Genomic DNA, 26,372 nt, shown 5'->3' on the forward strand with positions numbered 1-26,372 from the left:
AAACGGAGACGGTGAAATGTCCGTTTATGAAAATAGCCGGCAACATGTAAACGGCCTCTCAGTTTGATCCTTTGTTTTGTCGTGTGGGCTTCAGTTTTGCTTTTTTTCTACGCTAATCTTAACCAAAAAGTGATTTATTGATAATGATAATTTAAAGTGAGGGTAGAAATACCATGAAATGTCTTTCATCATGGGCTGAAAATCCAGAAATGTAATGCATTTAAAGACTCTACGCAGGAGAGTCACTGCTTCCCAATGAGCAGCATGTCCGTTATATAGAAAGTAAATATCCTGTCATAATAACAAAAACACTACGCAAGCAAGCTGAACAGGGTTTGAACAATGAATGTTCTACATATATTCTTTAATTTCATCCATTTTAGATAATGACAGACTGTTGCTACAGCTAGCTCTCGCACTGACAAATAATGCAACGGGACAAAGAATCTCACATGTGCATGCACATCTCATTTGCTTCTTGACAATTATGATAATTCCTTGAAGGGTCATTGTAACTAATAATATTAATAATTGTAATAATGATGTAATATTGTATACGGTTATATTTTCTGAGACTGTTACAAAGAAAATTTCACAACGTTGTGACCCCAGTGATAATAGAGGTGAGATGTAAAAAATGCAACAAGGATATTACAGTTTGCCTTTTTTATAAAATGTTTATTGATAAAAAATAAGTGTATCATAATCAGTATAAATGATCATGACATATTTCAATCAAGTAGAGCCTTCCTTATTTGTAATTATAAGTTAAATGCATTTACTTCATACACCTGATCTGACAGTTCATTCACACATGTTGATTTGCAGAACATTCACAGTCATCAAGAACAGCTCCCCTGATCCTCAGCACATTGTGTATATAGTCTAAAAAATTCAATATTGCAAAGTAATTATGACATATAATCAAAGAATAGTAATGTTTTTGTTCTGTAAATGTATACCAAAACTAAATCACAGTTGTACATTGATCATTGGAAGTGTAATCACTGGATGAGCGCAATGGCTGATTCGTACCAAACCCAGAAGCCTGGATAGACCGCCTCGCTGAAGGAGGCCTTGAAGCGGTGGATGAGAGTCATGGTTTCCCCTACGGAGTAAAAAGAGAGTGTACCCCCAGCGTGGTCTAGGAACACCCCGATACGTGATGAGTAGGGTGCGTTGATCTCTATCTGGTCTTTGCTGTGGCGGGCGGAGTAGCTGGAATCAGAGCAGAAGAGGCTCCAGGACTTGCGGTTGTAGCCGATGCGGCAGCTGTCTCCGTAGCCCGTCCTCTTGATGCCTTTGTAGGTGACTCCAATGGCAGCCCCCTCCCCACTCCAGTCAACCTCCCAGTAGTAAGCTCCTCCAGCGAGAGCCTCCTTACACAGGACCTGGGGCAGGGAGTCGAACCTGGCAGGGTGGTCAGGGTAGGACTGGGGGTCTCTCTTAAGGGCGGCTTTCCTATTTCCTCGAGACAAGTAGAGCTGTCGGTAGGCTGTGTTTGAATCCAGGGTGAGGTCACAAGCATCTAGGAAAACAAATTGAACATTTACCTCACAAAAGGAAGCAGTTAACTTGAATTGTTTGTAAATGTAAATGAGGAAGGTTGTCAAAGCCTTGAAGCACCCCTCACCATTGCACCATTAGCTGCAAGTAATTTGGATTATTAGTTCTGTTAGACTTTAACAGACTGCTGCAAAAGGAAAAGTGAGAGACCCTCTGGCTGCACACAGAAATCAGAACAATAACTGGGCTTGGACGTCACCTGCCTGCTGTTTATTTCCACCTCTGCTGGTCACAGTTGGTGGGACACACGGTGGCGTCTCTTAGATCTGCCCGGCCTATTATCTTCCGGCCTATTATCTGGAATGCCAGAGGTATCAACACTGTTTGTGAGTTTGACCACAAACAAAGTCCATCTAACAAAGTGCATATTTAAAAGTGACGTTGGTAACGCTCATAAAAAAGACTTTATGTCATACTTGCTATAACTGTCACTATATCCACACAGTAGTACGCAAAACAAACGAACGTTCCCCTCCTCGTAGTGCTCCTAATAGCATTTGCTAGAAACAAATGCGGCTAAAGGAAAGCAACTAATCAGAGCAGAGGAGTCTCTAACACAGCTGTCAATCACTGCTCAAGATCTATGGTCGAACTGTCAAACTAGGCAGCGCTGATCAAATATAAATAGAGATCCTTTTACTGCATTGCCTTTGTGTGATATCAGACAGAACTGTCAGCTCGTCGCACTCCATTTCCATCTTCAGCTTGACTTTGCTTCCACTCTAACCAATTTCCATTTGATTTTCCAGAACCAGTCACTACAGACCAACCTATCCACTGATTCTAACGTCCTTTTAAGTCCAAGCTGCTGCGTAGTCATGCCAACTTAGCTGTTTTGCAGGGGTTTCAAGAGAGGAGCGGATTAAAGTAAAAACAAACTATGATGTCGTGCAAGACGTGAGAATTTAGAGCAGCCTCGATAGCAGCATCTATCTTGTCAATCATCATTGTTGTTATTACTCCCCATCGGTTGCGGCAAACTGCTTGACAACAGTTTAACAACAGCATTAAGCCTGATTTATGATAGGGTGCTTTACGCTTTTGATTAGTGTTGATCAATAGAATTTATAAAACAGTGTAACATTTTCAGTGTATGCTTTGACGAAAGGTTTCAGTCATCTCCATGGTAACCAGAAACCCCTTGCATTTTTTTACACAGGGGGTCTCTGCGTCCGAGTCTATCCGTGTTGCATTTAATGAAGTGTAATCTGCGCAGACAGCTGTTTTTTAATTTATTAACTGTATATTTATTGATCAGCTCCCAATCTGTCTGTGAGTGGCAGATTCCCCTCACTCACTACCGTGGTTGGGGAAATCAATGAATCAATAAATGTAAACACTGTTGATTTCTTTTCCAATGAGCTGACGTGAAAAATGTTTTTGGTTCAGTAAATGTCTGTTGTCAGTCAGCCTGGCGAAGGCAGTTCGGTCAGCAGCAGCTGCTTCTGTTCACAGAAATGCTAATTGCAGGTCAGTGTGGATTGAAAAGAATTATCTCCATGGCGATGATATTAACACTACTAATCACATGCACACATTGGTTGTATTGGTTGTATTGCTTTTTCATGTCACGATGCCAGACAATATCAGTCAACTCAAACCCAGTGGAGGAGGTGGATTTAAAGGTCTGGACCAGCCAAGCATTGCCTATTTCTTGCATCAAATGTTTTGAGAAACATATTTTAGTGGACTGTTTACTGTAAAGTGAGAAAATTTGCTTCGGCCGGTAGAGGGTGCTTCATTTTGGCTTGACGTGATTGACAGCTGCATTAGAGACTTTTCGGCTGTAATTGGTTGTTTTCATTCACGTGAAGTGGATTCTTGCAATGACGAGGAATATGATTTTTTCACAGACCATCTGTCTTATGTACTACTGTCAGGATATAGTGACAGCTCAGCAAATGTGACAAAAAGTTCATTTTTTATTAAGTCACCAACTACAATTTTAACTGTAACAGCAAGGTGAGACCCACAACCGTTTAACCCCTTAAAGACGATAAAGTTTGTTTTAGTCAACTATTAGTTATAACTGGCAATGTGCTCAAAGATCAGCATTCTTATAATATTACAAATAATAAAATGATTACTTATTACTTTTGTTTGTAATCTGACTGGTTAGTGAACATCAGCTTGTTTTGCCCTCAGTTGAAACAAGGAGGGAGCTCTTAAACTGCAAACTTAATCGAAATCACACAGCTGCGTAAGTGCCAGCTAATATATTTGTAATGAGTCAGTCCCAGCCTCTGTCAACACTGCAGAACATACAGTAGTTACTAGAACCAGATTTTGTGGTCAGCCACAGGGTCTGACAGAGAACCTCATCAGCAGCTAATTTGCCTCATGCACTGAACAGAGCAGGGAGAGCAGCGATCTGTGTCGTAGCAGAAAACAGTATGAGTGGAGCTGAAACTCACATTTCAGGAATTCGTCCCTGTACTGAGGCTCCTGGACTGGAAGAGACTTGTACACGGGGGCTTCTTCATCTGTGAAAGCAAATATGTATATGGTATTAGAAAATAGTGATAGTGGCATAATGGATTATAAAGATTTGTGTTTTTATTTGACTGATCTGAACAGCAACATTGTATTTCAAAGGAGTGTGTTTATTTACTGCCGGTGGTTTGACATTATAATCACAGTAAAAATTTAACCATGTGGTAACTGAGTGACCTCAGGCTGCCCTCTTATGAATAACATCAAACAGGACTACACAAAGCCCTATTGAAGTCAAGGGAAATTGTAAATCTGTCCCTAGTTCAGTGATGCTTCAAGGGACAATTCACCCTAAAATCCAAAACACATATTTTTCTTCTTGCATGCAGTGCTATTTATTGATCTAGATCACTTTGGTGTGAGTTGCCGAGTGTTGGAGATTTTGATCATAGAGATGTCTGCCATCTCTCAAATATGATGGAACTAGATTGCACTTGGCTTACGGTGCTCAAAGCACCAAAAAATACATTTGCAAAAATCAATAGCAGTGTCTCTTTCCAGAAATCATGACCTGGTTACCCAAGACAATCCATAGACCTCGATGCGAGCAGTTTATTGTGAGGTGCAATAAGGGGTGCAGTGTTTTTTCAGCTTCATGCTTCGGTTGCATCTTGTTGCTATGATACTGAATATCCACAGAAGTAAAAATGTTGACACAACATAGAGTAGTCGCTCTGGATGAAGGGAAGGTTGAAGCATACAGGGCGAGAGGACGGACCCACCACTCTGTGTTGGTCCAGTATTTATTTCTCCTTTTGTTTTTGTTGTTGTTCGATGTGATGGTTGGTCTTTGTGGAATTTGTCCCACCCCTCCTCTGCTGTGATTGGACAGCTGAGTAAAAAGTGACAGTGACGAGCAGCTGCAGCATTTTACCCAAAGCTAAATATTTTTCTACTCTCGGTGACCAGAAAAAAGGCAAACATACAGCGCTCAGAGCAGAATAGAGGCTTAACGGCTCATCGTGCTGCTGGTGTTTATATCATAGGTCGCTACCATGAAAACATGAATATAGCAGTTGTTGCAGTTGCTTGCCATGCTTAGCAGTTAGCTTGTCAATAGCAGCAGTATTGAAATATAGCAGTTATCGTGACAGCCCTAGTTTTGTATAGGATCCATTTTCATTCTACCGAACTACACTCACCAACCGCATCAGTGCCCAGAAGGAAGGGTGCATCTACTGCTAGCTTACCTAGCACCACTGAGCTAGCTAACATTACAGCTCAGCCGAGGAGGACGCCATAAATGTGTACATCTCACAGTGTCACAATCGCGAGCCTCTCAGCCATGAGTAGATGCACACTTCCTTCTGCACTGTGATATGGTTGGAGAGAGTAGTTCAGTAGAAAGAAAATAGTTCCTGCATGAGACTGCTCACAACAAGGTCTGTGGATTATCTTGAGTAACAGGGTCATGATTTCTAGGAGGAGACATTGCTGTTGAGTTTTCCAAATGTATTTCTTCACACTTTAAGCAGCACAAGTCGAGTGTCATCTGGTTCTGTTATATTTGAGAGAAGGCAGACATCGCTACGGCCGATATCTCCAATAGTTATTACCACATTACTTTGCTGTCCACATAAAATCAACAACAGGAAAATAATTTTCTTAAATGAATGACTCACTTTTTGTTGACCGTCTCTTTTTGGATTCATCCAGTTGACAGAAGGTCATTTTGTTCACTGCAAAAAAAAAAAAAAAAAATTAACTTGGCAACAGTGGAGTTATGTTCATAGTGAAACCAGAGAATTGAATATATATCCAAATATTTAAATTCACTTTTACAATTTTCTGTGTTTTTGAACTCACCTGCCTTGGCTACCTTCACCAGTTCATCGTTGCCGAATTCATTCAGGTGCTGTTTCATCTCAGAGACGGCCTTAGTGACTGGGCCGAAGGTGAAGTAGGGGTTGACGCTCACTGTAGGCAGCTCCTCGGCCTCTGTCTGGGCTATCAGCATGTGGTAGCTCTGATAAGGAGAACAAACAGAAACGCAGTCATGATAAAGTACTCCTCAAATTAATGTTCTGTTCTTTTGTTCCATTTTGTACCTTGAACTACATTTCAGCTTCTTGCACGTACATTTGCACTTAGTAGTTACAGTGGCTGATAAACATTGAGACCTGATATGCACAGTGAGTGTTGGATACAGGATGTTTTAATGTTATTCCCTAGATCGAGTTAAATCAAGTGTTTGATACTCAAAATTTCCTGTGGGAGAACCCAGAACTCCCCGTTTTATATGTGTCTCACCCCAATGTTAAGACGAAACCAACGCCCCTGATTAGAGGTGATGTTTAGTAACATAAGTTTGTCTGTCTGCTTGGTTTGTGAATGACTGGTGACCTGTCCAGGAAAAAAACTTGCCTCTCCACTGGTGCATGATAAGATACACTCTCGGAAATTGGTGAATATTGTGCCAAAATCATACTGTAAGGGTGGTACTGAATCTATCTCGTGACTCTGGAGTGGCTACCTGGATGAAGTGGATGTGGTCCTCGGTGCGGGACAGCTGGGTGATCTCATTGTCTCTCCTCTTCAGATCCGCGATCTCGTGGCTCAGACGCTCCATGTGGCCCTCTGCGTTGTTGAGTGCTGATCTCTTGTTGGAGGAGATGAGCTTGGCCATCTCTTGCTGCATCCTCTCAATGGAGCGCAGCATGTCGGCAAACATCTTCTCGCATTCCTGCAGCGCCGTGTGGGCTGAGTTCTGCACCGGAAACAAGGATGCATAAATCAACAGGGTGTTGCACTGGTTTCGCGAGAAACAGGCTGTCATCACTTTTACACAAAGGAATGTTGTCTGTGTTGGGAGCTAATTCAACTTTCCATTCATACTTCAGTGGTTCGTCTGGTTTTATCTGTGATGGATGATGGTGGCACAAACCTTAAGTGAGTCCACAGCTTGTTTTAGTTGCTCCATCTGCTTGAGGCGGTCATGAATCTTTTCCTGGATCTCAGCCTGGGTGGCGCCCAGCCGTTGCTATGGGTAAAACAATAGAGGTTGTTGTTGATGATGACAGTAGCTCCACAAATCAACAATTCAAAATGACAAACCATTCAATCGACAATACTTTAAGCTTAGACTCTATCGTAACAGTTAGCAGATTGACGTTGACAGTGGAAGCAACACATGCAGGTAGCAGTCTTATTTTCGTATGGGTGCGTCTCACAAAGTGCTTGCTCTGCTGCTTTGTCATGCGTTACCTGCCACTGTGTCACTAGTGCAATAAACCCTGATAGTTACATGTGTCACCATTGAGTCACAAATTTCACAAGGTTTACGTGCATTAAATGATACTTGTCATGTTGAGCAAAGCATTTAAGAATTGCTAGTACACCTGTTGACAGTCAGAAATCCAGTGCTGTTACTTTAAGTAAAACATACCTGCTCCTCCGCCCTCTCCTGCTCGGCAGACACCATGTCATGACCTTTGTGCTCTTTCACCGTACACAGCACACAGATACACATCTGGTCAGTGCGACAGAACAACTCCAGACCTTTCTGATGCTGGGGACAGATCTGTCTGTCCAGATGGCCGATTTCATCCACCAGCTTGTGCCTTTTAAAAGTGTTTGACTCATAATGGGGCTTGAGATGCTTCTCGCAGTAGGAGGCCAGACACATCAGGCAGGTCTTGACAGCTCTGTGTTTCTTTCCAATGCAGATGTCACAGCCTACATCCTGGGGTCCTGCGAAGTTGTAGTCAGGGGACGGAGGTGGCGGCGGAAAGGATTCGGCGTTGCGTTGAAGGGTGGAGTGCCGGGAACCTCCCAGGCGTCTCGGGGTGGGCCTCTTGTTGTAGGTGACCCTACACTGCGGGCACAGGTACGAACCCGTGTGGTCAGCATGGTCCCAGTAGGTTTTTAGACACACGGAGCAGAAGATGTGGCCACACGGGATGGACACAGGATCCCTGAGGTACTCTTTACACAGGTGGCAGTCGTCCCCGTCAGATGACATGGAGGCAATTTTAGTGCTGTTCCCTCTGATGCAGTGAAGATGCTGTTCAGGCAGTCAGTGACTCGTGTCAGCACAGTGGCAAAGTGATCCCACAGGTACTACTGGCGCAAGTTATATAGAGTAAACAGAGAGGGCGGCTCAACAGGTTAAGCCGAAACCAGTCAAACAAGGGCGGGGCAAGAAAAGGACACAGTGAATGCTTCCATCAGTTACAGAATGTAATGAGAATGAATGAAATGTGTGATCATAGGATACAAGGTTTGGCCTTGAGTGTTGACAGAAGAAGGGATAGTTCCTCAATTTTTTTTTAAATTATCATTATTTCCTGTAGACACCTTAAAAATAAAACACAATATAGGCCTTGAGGATTTTATACTTTTTGAGCTTTTAAGAGATTCAAACAGAACATGACAAATGCTATTTGGAATAATATTAGTCATAATTGCATCCCATATATAAATGAGCAATAAAGTACATTAGGTATCTATGAAACTATGCAGTGTGAGGAAACCACAGGTTGAGCGTACTCTATTGCTGAGTGCCTCAAGACAGACCGTCCTCTTTGGGGATGTGACAATACCCACTTAAGTCACAGCACAAACTGATGTCACACTAAATTTCCAACATTATAAATGATCATTTTTACTCTGTTATTCACTTCTACAGACTTTACTACTGCTCCTACTAGCTATATAGCACTACTGTCGCTGCTGTTTGACCTATGAGTGTCAGGCATGGATCTTTTTTGAACTGACAATAATCTTTAAATCTTTAATATACTTCACTTTGAAATTCTACTACTCTGCCTTCTATTATCTACAGACTTCGTTTAAGCTTTAAACAGGTAAAAAGTAATTGCACTTATCAATATTTTTCGATTGACTGCTGCTTCTGCATACCTTCAGTTACAGAAACCATTCAAATGTCAAAGCATTGTGCTCTTTTAAGACATCTGCTTTCCATGCCTTTAAAATGCAAAGCAGCCTTTTCAGGTAATTTTCAACCTGTGACAGTGTTACATTGAAGCTTCCACCTTTTCTAGCAATGTTTTTCAGCTCTTAGCTTTTTTGGTAATTCAGTTCAGCTTCCAATTCTGACAGTTTTACATTGTAGCTTTGAGATTTTTTTTCCAGCAGTGTAGTCGATCCATTTGAGCATCTTTTAGGCAATTTGTTTAGTATTTCTGCATTTCAGCTGTCAGCATCCACACGCTTCATCAGAGTAACTCAATGCCACTAGTTGCGGCCACTGGCTGCTAACAGCTAACATTAACTAGCTCTCCTGTTGCTGATGTCAGCACAGATTTGTTGTTCACAACAGAGCATTATCAGGGGAAAGAAAGGGTGCCTCCTCTCACCCAGCGATAGTGAGTTTACTAATTCCTGAAGATGTTCTAGGAAGATACGTGTTGGTCCCAAACACGTTTTCTATCATCCACAGGATGACGGACGCTGTTAGCCTTGAGCTTTGCTTTCTTAGCCTGCGCAAAACTGATGTGAGACAACAGAAAAACATCTGCCATCAGTGGATGTCATCTTATTTGCTGATAGATCAAAGGCAGTCAACAGGGTCAATATTGGCTGATATCGACTTTCAGCCGATAAATTGGTGTGTTCCTATAAAAGCCAACAGGTTTCACACCAAAGTGGTTCACAAAAACAGATAGAAATGTTTACACATACAAGCATAGAGACATTAAATAAATATAAATTAGCATGTTAAAAACTTTTTTCCTGAGTCTTTCCACTTTATTGCACAGAAACCTGATGCCTCCACATCAGCAACAGCCGTGGCCGGAGGCATGTTTTTGGGTTGTCCGTACATATGTTCCATTCTCAATATTCACGATATCTCAAGAGAGTGTTGAGGGAACTTCTTCAGAGTTGGCACAAATATCAACTTGGACTTAACAATGAACTGATTAGATTGTGGAGGTCAAAGGTTAAATCTAAAGGTCACTGTGATCTCACAAAACAAGTTATTGGCCATAAATCAAGAATTCATATGCTAATTATGACAAAATTTCACACACTTGTCAAATAGGATCAAATTATGAAGTTATGACATTTTATATCCAAAAGGTCAAAGGTCAACTTCACTGTGACATCATAAAGTTCTGCAAAAACCCTTTCCTGGATAATATTCATCGCCATAACTCAGGAAAAGGTCAGATATTGAATTGGTGACTCTAATCTTGAACTGTGCTGACTGTAGAGATCGTCTGTGCTGCAGGGGGGGAGACACATGGGCAGCATCCATGTTTTAGAATCTGTGGCCTCTTTAAAGCAACATCCATATTTGAAACCTTGTCTACTGTCATGGCTTCATGAGTCTGCACTGACATGGATGTAAACTTTCACTGCGACTTGACTGATTCACAGAGGTATAAAACCAAGAGGAGATCATTCTAGTTTTGGATTGAAGTGTTACGATTTCTTTATCAGTGTAGTTTTATTGAGTTAATACCAACGTCTGGTCTAGATTTCATGTGAATAGCTGCAAAATTTCAGTTTTCATGTACAGTTTCTGTCTGTGAGCAGCATTGACAGTGACTCTTCTCATTGTATTATACAGTCAGTGGCTGAAGTGCAATGACACCATATACTGTAAACCACTTTGTTGCAGTTTGTTAATTTCAGTTTTCCTTCTTGAGCCAGAGGGACGTCCCTAACCTTCACCTCACCTGTAACCAGTTAATTATCAACTCTATTTTACACTGCCTTTCATTACTGCAGTTTCTATAGGTCAACACTGGAACTAAACTATAAACTAAACTGAACTGTAACACCATCAGAAATCAGAAAATGTGCTCCTTGAAAGCAGTTCTAAGAATTCTTCCTCTCCTCAGCAAAATACCTCCCTCTGTAGATTTCACCTTACAGTGAACACACCTCCCAGTCAACATGGAGTTTCAGGGTTGTTGAAATGGAGATAGGAATGCGACTACACTTGATAGCCCAGATAACAGCAGGGCCGAGAAAGCCTCCTAAAAGATTCCATTGTGTTAGAGCCAGCAGGGCCAGAGCCCAGTGCCAGGCATTAAAGGGTCTGTTGTCCGTCAACAACAGTAACTACAGCTGACATGCAAGACTAAATGTGTAGTGTCTTATTTTGAAAGAAAAATTCCTCTCATACTGTTCAGTGCAAGTGCTGCAACACTAACCGAAACTCTGTGTAGTGATGACAGTGAGGTAAAAACTATCAGTGTTTAAAAAAACGTATTTGTACATTTAGGTATAAAATATTTTCGGTTTATTTCAAGTAATAATTTTGACCTTCAAATGACCTTCAGCTGCTGATCTTCTTTCAAATTTGCGAGAATGAATTTATATAAAGACATTTTTATCTTCTTTGCTGACGCTCCGGGCAACTACCCGAGTATAAAAAGCAAGAAGGTTCGCATGGTGCGAGGGGCAGCGGATGGATAAAACAAACTCTGGACTTTGATGTGGAAAACCATTGTTTGTGTCCATTGTGAAACCAAAAATTCATCCATTTATTCATTTTATGTAACCACTTATCCTGTTAGGGGTTGAAGGGGGGATGAGAGCCTATCCCAGCTGACATTGGGTAAGAAGCGGGGTACATCCTGGGCAGGTCACCAGACGAGCATAGGGCTGACACATAGAAATGGACAACCATTCATACTCACAATCACATTCACATTCACACCTTCGGCCAGTTGAGAAGTCACCAGTTAACCCAATCTGCATGTCTTTGAACTGTGGGGGGAAGCTGGAGTACCCGGAGAATATCTACACTGACACAAAGAGAACGTGCAACCCCTACCCTGGGGTTCGAACCCCCAACCCAGGTTTGAACCAGGAATCCTCTGACTGTGTTACTTTAATAATGACATAGTGTACTAGTATGTGTAGCATACTATGCCAGTGATGTATGCCACATGACATGAAGTTATATCACGTTAGTAACAAACAGTTATTTTACGCCAAACCTCAATGTTTTTTTTCTAAAGCTAGCGGCATGCTTTTGTTTGAAAAACTTTTTTTTTTTTTTTTAACCAATGTTCAAAATTTATCTTGAAAAAAGACTTAATGCATTTAACAAGCAAAAACTGTGCAGTCCTTGTGCAAAGGGAATTTTTTTTAAAAAAAATACATGGTGCATGTAATGAGCGGAAATTTACATGCCATCCCTGAACGTCCGAAACTTAGACTCGCATCATATTTATTTTAGCAAGCATCAGTATTGGACGAGATAGGAGTAAGAAATGTGAGTGTTTGTGTTTTACAGAAACTTAAAGACAGTTCAGTTACATTCATATTTACATTGATTCAAATAGGTAATTTACTTTTTTTGCCAATTTTTGTGTAGTTTGTAGTTAACTAAAGGCTTTTTTAACAATGCTTCTCCACTGTATTTGAATCCCATTTGACAACAGTTAGTCACAAGTTTTAATTTTTGCTGTTCAGAGAAGTTATTTTATTTTAGTTACATGGCTAACAGATTAATCCTGCTTGGTGCAACACCTCCACCTGGACTGATGGACATTGTATAAAAAAACAAAGCTGACATTTAGTTTATTTATTTATTTAGTTTTATGTATGGCCTGTGAACAAGACGGCACTATTAGATTATATGTTGTCAGAATGTCATATCACATGTTTATTGTCAATTTCATCACTTTTTATAAAATAGTCTGAACTACTTTTTTGGAGTAGCTTTAATCAAACTATATTTCTCCCTCGAGTAGTTTTGCTGTTGTTAAACTTCCAGTGTGAGGTAACTGATAGCTTTCAAAGCAGCTTCCCCAACATAATCAGTTGAGTCACTGTGACTTGTTTGCTCATCTGATAACAAATTACGCCAGTGCCAGTAGCATTTAAAATGGAACTCAAACTGAAACTGGTCTTGATTCAGTGAGGTGTTTTTCATTGTCTTGCAAAACATTTTCACCTCTTTACAGATTTTGTTGTTGTTGTTGTTGTTGTTGTCTGCACTTTCTTCTACCAGCCTAGCTTGGCCTTTAACCCTGTTCTAGCCAGGCGATGGACTTTGCTTCCATAAAACAAAAGTATAGAAATTTTATGGAGAAGGAGAACCTCTTGGTCTACACTTACTAAACTTAACTTTGATTCTGAGCGACTGCGTGCACAATCATTCTCCTCAAATTCTGCAGCTACTTAAAAGGCACCTAAGAATCAGGTTCATAGCCGACAGGTTTATAAGGGCAAACATGATCACATGAACATCTGTCAGGTATGCATCACATGCATAAGTGTGGGTCAGAAAAAACAAACATGCTTCTTGCCTTGAACTTCCCCTGAATAGTTTCTAAGACAGCTGCTGCGCTCTGACCTTGTTGTGAAGTTTCTGTTTGGCTTGTTATCTTAAACTGCTTATCATGTGTAGTATATTGTGCCAAGCAGAGCTGGAATGTAACCAAGTGCATTTTCCCAGTGTACCGTTTGAGGTACTTTTACTGTACTTGAGTATTTTAATCTCATGCCACGTCTTACGACACTTCAGAGGGCAATATTTTTCTTTTTACTCCACTAAAGTTATATGTTCCTTATCCGCTGTGAGGGTCCAAAGGACAGAGGGATGTTGTATGCTGTAAAGCCCTGTGAGGCAAATTATAATTTGTGATATTGGGCTTTATAAATAAAATTGATTGATTGATTGATGATAACTTGAGTTATTAGATACTTTACAAATTGAGATTTTTGCGCACAGACCATATGAAAATGTACATGTGCAGCTGAAACGATTAGTTGATTATTTCAAAAATTAAACAGAAACTTTTTATAATTGTTTATACATTTTTCATGCAATAATATTTTATGGTTCCAGCTTCTGAAAAATGAGGACTTGCTGCTTTTTTTTTAATTATTTCAAATATTTTTATTTATTAAATTATTTTTTTAAAAAATGTTTGCATTGAATACTTCTACGTTTAATTCTTAGATATGTTTTTCTGATTGTACTTACATACTCAAGTAACATTTTTAATGCAGGACTTTTACTTGTAACAGAGGTATTTTCACAATGTAGTATGAGTACTTTTACTGAGGTGAAGCATCCAACTTATGGGTTGAGCTGAGTACTTGAATGAAAGAAGTATCTGGTACAGATAATGTGCTTCTTACGAGTACAAGTATCATCCCAGTGAAATGTGGCAATATTCATATTTTTCATTTGGGTAGTTGTGTTCAGTCTCTTACTCTTGGGATCAAAAATGATCTGAAGCTGAATTCTAAGACTGCTCTGTCAACAGTTTCTGATAAATAATAACTATAGCGGCCTCTGATCAACTCATATCAAATTCAAGATATAACAACTTCACCTTAAAGCAACTCTTACCTTTCTTGCATTTCACAGAGCACTTAGAAAAATTTGAATATCCACAACTCCCGCCTCCCTCCAAAGTCCCATCCCCCTCCTCCTGCAACTCCACCTCCCCCCAAAGGCCTACTCCCCCCTCCTCCATTACAACTATGATAGACATAGGCGTTGGCATGGTAACGTTAGATACACGGAAGAGGAGAGCGAGTGTAACATTACAACCAAGACAGTCAAACGCAACCCTAGAGTTTTAAAACTCAACCGGAGTCAGTGATGACCGATGTGTTTTAGAATAAGGTTACAGTGCTAACGTTAGATAGTAGCGTTAACGTTACTACTAAGTGGAAACGCACAAGGAAGATAACGTTAATGTTTCAGAGGCTACACTACAGTAGGCTAACGTTAGCCATTAGCAACTGGATGCTGTGTTGTCATATATAACATTATAGCCTATGTTACATTAGAGCAAACTAAAAATACCTGACCCATCTCGTCCCTTTTTAGCGCAGGATGAAGCTGCATCAGTCTTCGCCATCGCTCGAAAGCAGAGCTGATGTTGACCCAAGTTCTGACTCTTGCAGCAGCGAGTTCTTTGTTAGTGTTCGCTCTTTCTGCAATATTCTTTCAGTATTAGGGCGGTAATGTTACGCGAGCAGTTACATCAGTCGGAGGCTTCCAGGTGGGGAAGACAGACAGCACACTCGACCAATCATCGCATTCGGTCCGATTTGCCGTGGTTGGCAATGGTTGGAGTTTTTTAAAACCATATAAGAATGGTATAATTATGAGTTTTTATCTCTGGTGGAATTCACTTACATTTTAGTGTGCCATCAGCTTATTAACAGCATTTTAACCTAAACAAAGAAAAGCGTAAATTTGTGTCGCTTTAAGGCCACCCATCTCCAGTTTAAGTCACACCCACTTGTGATTAAAACCCCGCCCATTCAGAGTGCAGATATAGATACAGATAATATAGTTGGTCGAACAGATACAGATGTAGATAATGGTGTTCTCACTCATCCCTACTGAACTATTAGTGCCAGGCCTATAGTCCATAAGTCACATCTGCTTAATGTTATGACACCTTAAAAATATGAGTCCACTAGTTTGGATTACTTCAGTTATTATCAGCACATACTCATTTAAAATGTGCTGGTTTTTGTCCATCTCCTGGCTGAGGCTGTCGTGACAGCAGAGATGCGCCTTACAAGTGCTGTGTTCCCATTCACATTTGGTCTGTTTCAGTACTCCTCATATTTGTGTATCTAACAGTATCGCCAGAACATGTTTCTGTGTTGTGTCTTCCTGTTTTTATTACTCACACTCAGTGTAGTGTGCCTCATTTCCTTTAATCAAACAGCCATTTGTGCTCTCCTGCACTCACTCTGCAGAAACTAGGTTGACCTCTCTCCTTGAACTTGGACTGAGCCATAGTCTGCTTTATTAAAGAACACTGGGACTTGTAGCAGACATGTTACTCCTTTTAGAGAGGCTTGTTATTAAAGGTATACAAAGCAGGATTTCCCTAAAAGAAAGAATGTACAGACTCATACAGAAGTGATCCCTCTTAATAATTACTTATGACCCACTGGCAGTGTGTGATGGTGTGTTTTCCTGCAGAGACTCTGCCCTCTGCCTGTAGTTTCTTATTATCTGCTGTGCTCGGGTCCCACGGCACTCAGGTGAGGTCAGGGCTTTATTAAAAGGTAGTAATCAGGTGCCAGACTGTGAGGAGGAGACATCCAGGAGACAAAGCGCTGCAAAAATACAAATGGCAAGGTGAATCTGGGGCTGGATTTTACTTTGACTTGTGTGTGTTTTCATATGGTAACTGCATGGTACACCTCTAAGTCTTATTAAAGTATCATGTAACATAAGCATTATCATGCTGCATAATGGCTTTGTGGAAGAAATATTTTGCACATGTGCACTGTATAGTCTTCACATGTCTATCAGGACTTAGACATAGAGCTGCGATAATTATTTGATAATTGATTTGTTGATCAACAGAAAATTAATTTGTACCTATTTTGATCATGGCATAATTGTTTCAGTGGAAAAAAGTCAAACATTTTCTGGTTTCAGGATTCTTAAATGTGAGAATTTGAGGCTTTCCTCTGTCACACATGATGATTAACTGTATTGTTTTGGATTTTCGGACTGTTGGTAGGATAAATTATACCATCTGAAGAGGAAATTACACAGGGCATGTTTCACCATTTTCTGTCATTTTATTGACAACAACGATTAATGCAAGTTACTTGATAACGTAAATAATCGTTAGTTGCAGCCCTACTTATGAACTCTCAAACAAATCAAAGCCATGTTGAAACTCTTGTGCCTCGGCTGTGTTGCTCGCCGCTAACAGGTAGTTAATCTGTAAGCACAGAGCGCTCCCTTTACTCTGCAGGAAGGAAGGAAAACTGGCTTATCAGAAACCTGACCAAACATGGAGAGGTGAAACTGCCTGCTGTATAAAGTAATGCAAGACGTGACTTTAAGGCGTAGCCAGTGTACTTTTTACAACCTTTAATTACCTTTTTTCTGCTACATGATTTTGCATCAGGCAGGAAATGCAAAATGAACTGCATGATTTGTATTTTAAGCAAGATGCCTGTCATGGCAGGGACTCTAAAAGACCAAAAGACTTGCAGAAAAGTACTGGGTCATCAGTATAAGTCGAAACCAGTCGACTAGACTTCATTGAAATGCTAATACGAGGCTATGATGTCAGCAGACACTTTATTTTGCAGGGTGAGCCAGGGTCCCCTCTGAAGTTTTTCCCCGTGCTGCACTTGTAAGAGTGAAAAAATGTGACATAACTTGTCATGAGGAGTGCACACAAATATGCAAAACATGCATTGCAACAATACACCTGGATGTGACAGGAATGTTCTGTGTGTGCGTTTCCGTTTGGTGTCTCAATATTTTCTCTCTCTACACAGTTACAATCTGACTCGTAGAAGTACCCAGACTGGTCTGACTGGACACAGTGTAAATACTCCAACTCTGAACCCTGGCAGCTCTTAGACACACCGCCTGCAGCAAGTTAAGCTTTTAACAAATTTTTTGGGTGATAAACATCCCCAATGTTTGAAATTACTTTGAAACAGCCTGAGTTCAGAGTGTCTCTGTTTGTTTATTGGGTGGTCCCAGAAATTCCTCCAGTACTTTAGGCTGCCTTTATGTTTGTCGGACTATAACCGGTTTAAGACAATGGCGATTCTGTCTGACAACAATAGGTGGAAACACAGCTGCCGAGAAGTGTGCGCACAACTCACCCGCAGATGAGCCACATGAGAAAATCGAGAATAAAGGAAACTGTCAGGAAAATGGAAGCTTTTTTTCTGGTGCACTCGTTGTCACTTGGTGTGCTTTTTACTTTTCATTCATTCTCTGTCTTTTACTCTATGCTCTCTCTCCTCTCCTCTCCTCTCCTCTCCTCTCCTGTCTACCCGCCCTCCCTCTCTCTCCCTCCCTGCTTGTTCAACCTGCTTATCTGAACTGGGCAGGGCTCGATATACTCACAGCACAGGGGGAGGGCCTTGTCTGCTTTCAATCAATAACCTCTGGAATTCAGAAATACAAGTAGGTCCTGTCTCTGGCAGGCTGTACCACACTCTTGAGGGCGGGCTCCCAGGCACACTCGACGGACTCTATCTACTCCTGGCTGTGTGTGTTTTCGCAGGTCTGACTGTGTTTTGAGCCCATCACAATGGCTGATCACAGTTCACCAGATTATTTCAGCTGCTCCCTGTGTGTGAACCTACTGAGGGACCCTGTGGCGATCCCCTGTGGCCACAGTTTCTGCATGGACTGCATCAGCGGCTACTGGAACGAGGCTGACTACACAGGGATTTACATTTGTCCCCAGTGCAAGATCACGTTCACCCAGAGGCCAGTGCTGCGGCCCAACGCCACTCTCAGCATGGTGGCTGAGAAGATCAAGAAGAGTGGCCTGAACCTCAACCTCAACACATCCCAGGGGAACATCTATGCCGGACCAAGCGACGTAGCCTGTGATTTCTGCTCTGGGAAGAAATTAAAGGCTGTAAAGTCCTGTCTTAACTGTCTGGCGTCCTACTGCGAGAAGCACCTGAAGCCACACTACGAATCAGCCACCTTCAAAAGGCATAAGCTGGTGGAGGTGCTGGGAAACCTGGACAGGAAGATCTGCCCGCAGCACCAGAAGTCCCTGGAGCTCTTCTGTCGAACAGACCAGATGTGTATCTGTGCTATCTGCACAGTCAGTGAACACAAGGGCCATGACATCGTCTCTGCTGAGGCAGAGAGGGGTGAGAAACAGGTAAGAAATCCTCCTGTCTCTTTTCAAGGATCCTTTTAATAGATTAAACACTCAAAGCCACATGAGCAGTATAATTATAGTACAAATCTTTAAATCATCTTCTCAGAGAGGTAAAGATTTCATGTCAGGAAGATATTCAGTACGTGAGAGAAACCACAAGCTGTCGAGGCGGGGTGGGGGTTTCCGGCACAACTTCACCTACTTCCAAGGTGCATGGAGGAGGCAAAGAGGTCAAAACTCCAGCAACACTTTTAGAATAACGTTATTGTAATACAAAGATTGTAAGATCAGGATGACCCCAAGGAAGGCAAGATGCAGAAACACGTTGATCTTGTCATATGTTAAGTTTTGACCGCCTTAGAATCTCTCTTACTTCAACTGTAATATGTTTTACAGACTGATAAACCTCTAAAAACAGGCAAATACTTGATACATTAGATTATACAGTCACTGGAGTATTTTGAGTTATAACAAACAGGCTGTTTTTCCCAACTCCTGCCCCTGCGCTACGACTGGCGCCTGTACTTTGACCCATTTCACCAACACTATCAGCTAAACTGGCAGGCCTTCACCGCCAAAACAAAATCCAGCTCTCTGATTAGCTGTATGAAGGCAGGGGGGAGTGTCTTAGAGCCTCTGAAAGCTGCTTTTCACAGAATGTGGTGTTCCAGCTGTGGGATAGATACACAGAAACTTCCTTTCGCTGCGCTGGTTCCCACCTGTGGGAGTGGGGCTGTAATGATACTGGAATGCCAGGGAGTCAAGGCCTTCAGCACCTCATGATCCACCTATCAGGATGTCGTAACCACATTCAAATGACTCACAGATCACATTGTCGGTAAAAGGATGTTCAGGAGATAAGAGTGTCATCAGATACTGTTGTATAAATCAGAGCAATTCTAGTGTTTATGCGCAAGTAATTCAGGAGTGTTTTTATGGCAGCCAGGATTTTTAGGGCAAGATGAAGTCATAATTCATCCTACAGTTTTCTTTACAACACGGGGAATCTGGTTTCTCTCATCTAAAGATTTACAACCTGAGTCTCACACATCTCACTCCATCTCCCGCTCTCTCCCCTCCCCCTCTCATGTTCACTCCCCCCTTTCCTAGATTCCCCACATTCCTCAAGCTTATCTTGAAGAATGGGTTGGTGGGCTTGAGTAAAAGCTGAATTAGAAGCCCTCTATTCGGCGTGTCAGTGCTGTGTGCACCTTGAAACATCTCTTTAAAAGTCAGGCAGCGGTAGATTCACATTCCTAACATGGCCAGAATTCCACTACAGATTTTTCCCCCCCTCTCCCTCTGAGATAAAAGCTGGCCGTATTAAGAAGATTCTTTGAGCAGGGGTTTATTAGACATGCCGAAGGGCCTCCCCAGATATTCCTTGATGAGAAAGAATGTTTTTACTGAACCAACAAATATGGGGCTTTATTTGTCACACAAAAAAACAGCATGACATTCGACTACAGCTTAAAAATCTAATTTAATGCAACTTTTATTATTCTTAACACTGCATAATAAATTAAAGGAGGCCAGCCAGCATGGGAACTCATGCTTAACAAAACAGTGGAATAGATGGGCGTGTTGTGTGCTTTTATCTTGCAGAAACTCTTGGGAATCTCCCAAGCTGAGATTAGACAAAAATGCCAGGAGAGGGTGAAGGAGCTGGAGGAACTAAAGACTGCTGTGGATTCACTGAAGGTAAAGATTATTAAGATTTTGTATTTTTAATTTCATGCATGGAAAAAAAAAAGACGTTGCATTTCACCAGAGCTGCATCTTTTGTAAAACACTGACACCTCTGAGTTCTCTGTGCAGAACTCGGCCCAGAGAGCCATGGTGGAAAGCCAGAAGATGTTTGAGGACATGATCCGCTCCATTGAGAGGATGAGGTCAGAGGTCACCAAGCTGATCGGTATCAATGAGAAGGCCGCTTTCAACCAGGCCGAGGCTTTGATCGAGAGACTTGAACAAGAGATCGATGAACTGAAGAAAAAGGAGACCGGCCTCAAGCAGCTCTACAGCACTGAGGACCACATCCACTTTTTGCAGGTAATGTACAGCTGGAGAGCAACTGTTGAAACAGAAATACACAAAGTGAGGGGGGCTAAAACCCGAAGTAATGAGCACATACGAGCAGTGTTGGGGAAGCTACTTTGAAAGCATAGTTTGCAAGCGACCAGTTACTTTACACTAGAAGAAGTTTAAGGTTCTGCATTTAATCGTTGTTAATAGGTGATCAGGTTGTAACGTAACTTAGAAACTGAGACTTTGTTGGTTGCCTTTAGCTGCCTGTGGTCTGATTCTATGTAAGGGAATTGGAAAAATTCAAAAGATGTGCAGCAGTGGCAAACATTTGCAAAGTAATGGAGTCCCCTAATGTGAACACAACCGGCACCCACCACAACAGAGTCCACACACGTTGTTTGTGTTGCATACATTTTGTAGCAGTAGCCCAGCACAGACAGTTTCACTTAGTGCCCTTTAGCAGCCCAAATTCAGCCAGAGCAAGACAGAGCGCTCTCTCTCAACTGCCGTAAGTCCCCGCCCGATCAGCATGTTTTTCTGTTGCTGCCCTTACATAGATTAGACCCATTACCACCAGCCACAAGTCCGCTATGAACCCCAGTGCTGGGGTTTATACTCGCTGAGTTTGAGTTGCTCCAGTGGCTGAGGTCCAAGCTGCTGTCCACTCCTCTCTTGGGGAAGTAGTGTCGTAGAAGTGGGGAGTGAGACGGAGGATCGGTAGGCTGTGCTAGCTGGCTAACTCCAACAGAACTTTTAAACTAAGGCAAAGCTAACCTAATGAGAAATCTAGTTTGTTTAATTAAAGCTGCTCAGAAAAAGTAGTTCAAATGACTTGTGATGTTAAATTATATAATACATCTTTTTTTTTTTTTTTTTTTTTTTTAGCTTTTGATTATTTCCCTCCATGACCCTTCCATGGGCCCTGTACAAATTTACCGATTTAAATATTTCGCTGATGTTAATACAGACAGAACTTATAAACACAGTGATTTCATGAACAGCAGTAGTACTTTTTGTTATATGCCATCTGTCTTGTTCATGTGTTGAAGGCTTTTTATACACAGGCTGCACTAAAAGATGCCTGAGGGATGCCGTTAGAGCCAAAAATTGCGACTACCCCATGACTAGACACCAGTGAATTTCATAATGCTAATGATTCCTTATTACACATCGAGGGCGTTAAACACATTTACCCTTTGGTTGGCGGGGGGCAGATACAGATACTCAACTAAAGGGAAGCTTTAAAGTATCCTGATCTCAAAAAGGATAAAGACTTCACATGTTTTCAGTGATTTGTCTCTGTTTTCTCTACCCTTTCAATTTGTTTTAGCTGTCATGTTATTATTTGGTTTATGTGATTGCCTCCCATTGGTTGCTGTGACCATATGGGTGAGGCCGCGCCCTTGTTGTCTGCTCTTAAGGCCCAGAGGAAGACTGAGAGTGGTCACAATATATTGGCTCTTTTAATGATTTAGCAGCTACAATAAAGGCCTTTGAATATTTCCTTCCTCACGGAGGATTGGTGGAGTGCCTGGAATGACCTCTTTTGTACTCTTTTGTAGTTTCAGAAGTTAACCACACTAAAAATGGCAAAAAGTAGTTTAACTATTTGAATTATTATGCAGATACGAATCTAGCTGAGCTGCCAAAAATTTGTAGTTGAACTACTACTTTAATAGTAGTAGTTCACAATGGGTGTGGTTTTTAATAGGACAGCCTCCTTACACAGGTTGTACATGACTACATTGGCAGTGTAACGACAGTCCTTTGTATTAATTTGGGCGTTCTGAAACAAGCAGTTGAAGCGTTAATAGCAGCACTTATTATGAATGGAAATTTTGATTGACAAAAAATGTCCCCATCTTTGGATGTCCCTCTCACTGTGAATTGAGTTTTGAAGTGATGTGTTTTAAACACTTTAAAAACCATGTTTCATGTGTTTAAGTACAATTGGTTAAACTCTATGTGTTGCTCAGATAGCTCACATTGATGTCTATTTGTCCTCGTCATGACACCTGTTTTTCTCTTCCCGTCAGAACTTCAACTACCTCTGCACCCCCACTGATGATGGCTTCATACCCAGAGTGACCGTGAACCCTGACTTCTCCTTCGGGGCTGTCAGGAAAGCTGTGGCTGAGATCAAGGATCGCCTGGAGGAGTTTGGCAGAGAGGAGCTGCTGAGGATCTCCAAGTCAGGTGTGACCTTATCAGCAAAAACACTTCTACATGACGGGCAGTAAACACACACAAAAACCCAGTTTGCTAAATATGAATGTTCTGTCTTTCAGTGAGCGAGGTCCCAGTGTACACTACAGAGAGCCGAACATTGGACAGGAGGAGCAGAGGTGAGTTCTGTAGTGATATAAGTCTGCCGGAGGTTAATTATTATTGAGGTTGATGATGTAGTCACTGTAAATTGTCAGAGGCAATCCCACAAAGGGATTGCATGAGAGTGTTTAGTTAATAACACTGCAGAAAAAACACATTGACAAAAGAATTAAAGGTATGTGTGTGTGTGAGTGGGTGTGTGCAGATCACGTTGACCTAACACTGTGCTTCTTCATGTGCAGGCAAAGAAGTGGTGGACAACACCCCTTCTCCTCCTCCAGAGCCAAAGAGCAGAGCAGATTTTGTGAAATGTAAGTTACGTTGTTTGCCTGAAATATAAAAATTCAACTTACTAGATAGATAGATAGATAGATAGATAGATAGATAGATAGATAGATTGACCTCAATAAGATGCAAAATTTACCGAAATGAGTTACAAAATTACCTCACAGAGACCTAAACTAATACAGACAGACACAAAACAAACACAAGGAGACACACAATTTCAATATAATGACATAAAACAACTAAAAAAGACACAAAGTTACCTCAAAGAGACACAAAATTGCCTCAGTAAGAGACTAAATTACCTCAAAGAGACCCAGACAACATAAAAAGACACATAACAACCACAAGGAAACACAAAATGACTACAAAGGGATACAGAACGACAAAAAGGCATAACATTACATCAAAGGGACACAAATCAGAGACCCATAAAGACATAAGATTATGTTGCAAAGACCTAAACTGCTAGAAACAGACACAAAACAACCACAAGAAGACACAAAATGATGATAGGGCGACAGAAAACGACAGACAATTACCCCAGTAAGTGACAAAATTACCTCAAAGAGACACAAATTTACCTCAGTTAGACACAAATATACTTTTGAGAGGCCAAAATGACCGAGAAAAAACACAAACATAGGATAACATCATTGATAAAGTTTTTTTAAATGCAACAAGGTGTAAAGATATGCGAATTCACCATGTAAAACAGAGGTTGGTTGACGTAGCCACCATTGGTTTGTGGACTCTGGTGTGGAAGCCTCGAGTTTGGCATTTTTGCCATTGCCATCTGGGGTTTTTGGAACCAGTGAGTGTAGAGATAACCCTAACGCTAGCTGCTAGCTCGGTTAGCACGATGCATTTACATCCAGTGTTGGGGAGTAGTGAACTACATGTAATTAAACTAGTAGTTTATTAGCTTGCTGGCCATTCAGCTACATTCGTACAGTGATTTAACGAGTTGACTACAAGTAGCCAAGGACTCAAAGGCCTGGCCCATATAGAAGCCTGTCACAAGAATAGGCCTGTTGATTTCAGTGATATAAGCAAATAATAGCACGGGCTGTTAAAAGTTAGGACTAGTTTTACAGTAGATAATTTTGGCCATTTCTTGTGTAGTTTTTTTTTTGTGTGTGTGTGTGTGTTTTTCTTGTGTAGTTAACAGTTGATACTATAAATAATTTTGGGCCATAAAAGAGGAATATACAGGGTTTTTTTTTTTTGTTTTTTTTTTGTTTTTTTTACAGTGCTTCCCCACTGTAATTGAATCTCCTTTGTTAACAGTTAGTCATAAGTACTGATAAGTATTGAATTTGTTGCCTGCTATATTTGGAGTTACCGTGGTGCAACAAATCCACCTGGACTCTAGTTTCTGAATGCAGGTGTCTGACTGATGGAAACAAAAGCTGCAAAGCTACGTTTTCAAAGTAGCTTTCCCGACACTGAGGATAACATACATCATACACTAGACAAGTGTTTGCAAGTGTGCAAATTTGTTGAAGGGTTTTGTTTTCTTATGCAAAGAGTTGGAGTGTAAAGATGTTCAAACACACTATGTGCAATGTTACTGAAGGGGCAGAACAGAGGGAAGATTTGTTGAGACAAAAGTTATAAAGAGAGTTATCTGTTAGTCAGAGGTGAGGTGTTGTGGGGAGTCATTGCTTTGGGCAGGACTTTAATTCATTTACCAAATGAAGACTATAAACTGTATTGATTCTTCTCCTGCAGACTTCTGCCAGCTGAAGATGGACCCTAGCACGGCCTACAAGGAGCTGTACGTCTCTGACAACAGCAGAAAAGTCATCCGCACCAGGGAGCTGCAGCCCTACGGAGACAACCCAGAGCGCTTTGACAGCTTCGCCCAGGTGCTGTGCCGGGAGGCCCTGTCAGGAGGCCGCTTCTACTGGGAGATCGAGTGGAGCGGGGAGTTCTCCATCGGAGTGGCCTACAGGAGCATCAGCAGGAAGGGCAAAGGCTCGCTGTGTCTGCTGGGCTACAACGACAAATCCTGGAGTCTGCTCTGCTCTGACAACGGTTACTCTGCCTGGCACAACCGGGTGGACAAAGCCGTCAGCGGCCCCCACTCCCCCAGAATAGGCGTGTACCTGGACCACACTGCGGGTGTCCTGGCGTTTTACAGCATAGGCAACACCATGACCCTCCTGCATAGGTTCGAAACCACGTTTGTTGAGCCTCTGTATCCAGGCTTTGGAGTTGGAACCTCAGTCAAGATCTGCAATGTGAAGTAACCACTGATATCCGAGCTGTCGTTTTAAAATATCCTCCACGTGTTTCTCATAATATACAGCAGTGCTTTTGGAATATATATTTTTGCAAAACTGTACCAAACCACATTACTGAAGTTATATTTCAAGAAAAATGTTCCTCCTCAGTGTGTTCATACATTTTTTTTTTAACGCTACACATCACGTATTACGTTTTGCATTTTGCTGTCAAATCACGTTTTCATGATAGCTTACGAAAACATTATTAAAACACAAGTAGTACATCACACAAGTACAGTATGAAGTGTTATCCCTTTTAGCATCTGATCATAACTGCTGGGTAATATTATGACATGTCAGTATGTTATAAACGTCTCACTGAGCCAGACCTGTAAATGTTATATGTTGTATGTGTAACTATAATAAATGTACCCCGAGATAACCTGGTGTACATTTTCTCATGAGGATTTTTATGACTGCATAATTCATTTAAAACATATCGCAACCTTATGATCATCTGAGTAATACAGTAACATTCATTTTGGTGCATTAACAGGTATTATTTTGGTTTCAACACATTTTCAACAACATATTTCATTGTCATGTTCTGATATTATCTGATAGTTGTCGCATCAGTTGCTGAAAGTCTGCATTTTTTTTTTTTTCACTTGAACTAACCCTTATTTAATTGGATGTATGTTTACTTATATAATGGAAAACCAGAGTATAATTGATATCAAGAAAAGACTTGTTTTGTAATAAAATTATTCGATAGTTCTAAATAAAGAGCTGAATGAATGGATTTCTGTGGTTTTGAGATTTTCTATTTCTACATTTAAAAAAACATAAAGAATGGTGTTACATCTAT

At 41.2% G+C, this 26,372-nt stretch overlaps 2 protein-coding genes across 2 annotated transcripts; one reads left to right on the top strand and one right to left on the bottom strand.

Moving 5' to 3' along the window:
• Window positions 1–657: 657 nt before the first annotated feature.
• ftr83 (finTRIM family, member 83) lies at window positions 658–8,116 on the bottom strand. The gene is made up of 7 exons (XM_049591438.1): window positions 7,445–8,116; window positions 6,944–7,039; window positions 6,533–6,766; window positions 5,866–6,025; window positions 5,682–5,738; window positions 3,981–4,049; window positions 658–1,528 (listed from the first exon to the last, which is right to left on the bottom strand). Exons 1-7 carry the CDS (start codon window positions 8,018–8,020, stop codon window positions 1,005–1,007), a joined length of 1,716 nt encoding a protein of 571 aa, XP_049447395.1. The 5' UTR covers window positions 8,021–8,116; the 3' UTR covers window positions 658–1,004.
• Window positions 8,117–17,861: 9,745 nt separating this feature from the next.
• On the top strand, window positions 17,862–26,306 carry ftr82 (finTRIM family, member 82). The gene is made up of 7 exons (XM_049591437.1): window positions 17,862–18,632; window positions 20,238–20,333; window positions 20,451–20,684; window positions 22,697–22,856; window positions 22,949–23,005; window positions 23,231–23,299; window positions 25,008–26,306. Exons 1-7 carry the CDS (start codon window positions 18,042–18,044, stop codon window positions 25,526–25,528), a joined length of 1,728 nt encoding a protein of 575 aa, XP_049447394.1. The 5' UTR covers window positions 17,862–18,041; the 3' UTR covers window positions 25,529–26,306.
• The last annotated feature ends 66 nt before the right edge of the window (window positions 26,307–26,372 follow it).

Source organism: Epinephelus fuscoguttatus, linkage group LG12 (assembly GCF_011397635.1).
Source record: "Epinephelus fuscoguttatus linkage group LG12, E.fuscoguttatus.final_Chr_v1".
Classification (NCBI taxonomy): domain Eukaryota; kingdom Metazoa; phylum Chordata; class Actinopteri; order Perciformes; family Serranidae; genus Epinephelus; species Epinephelus fuscoguttatus.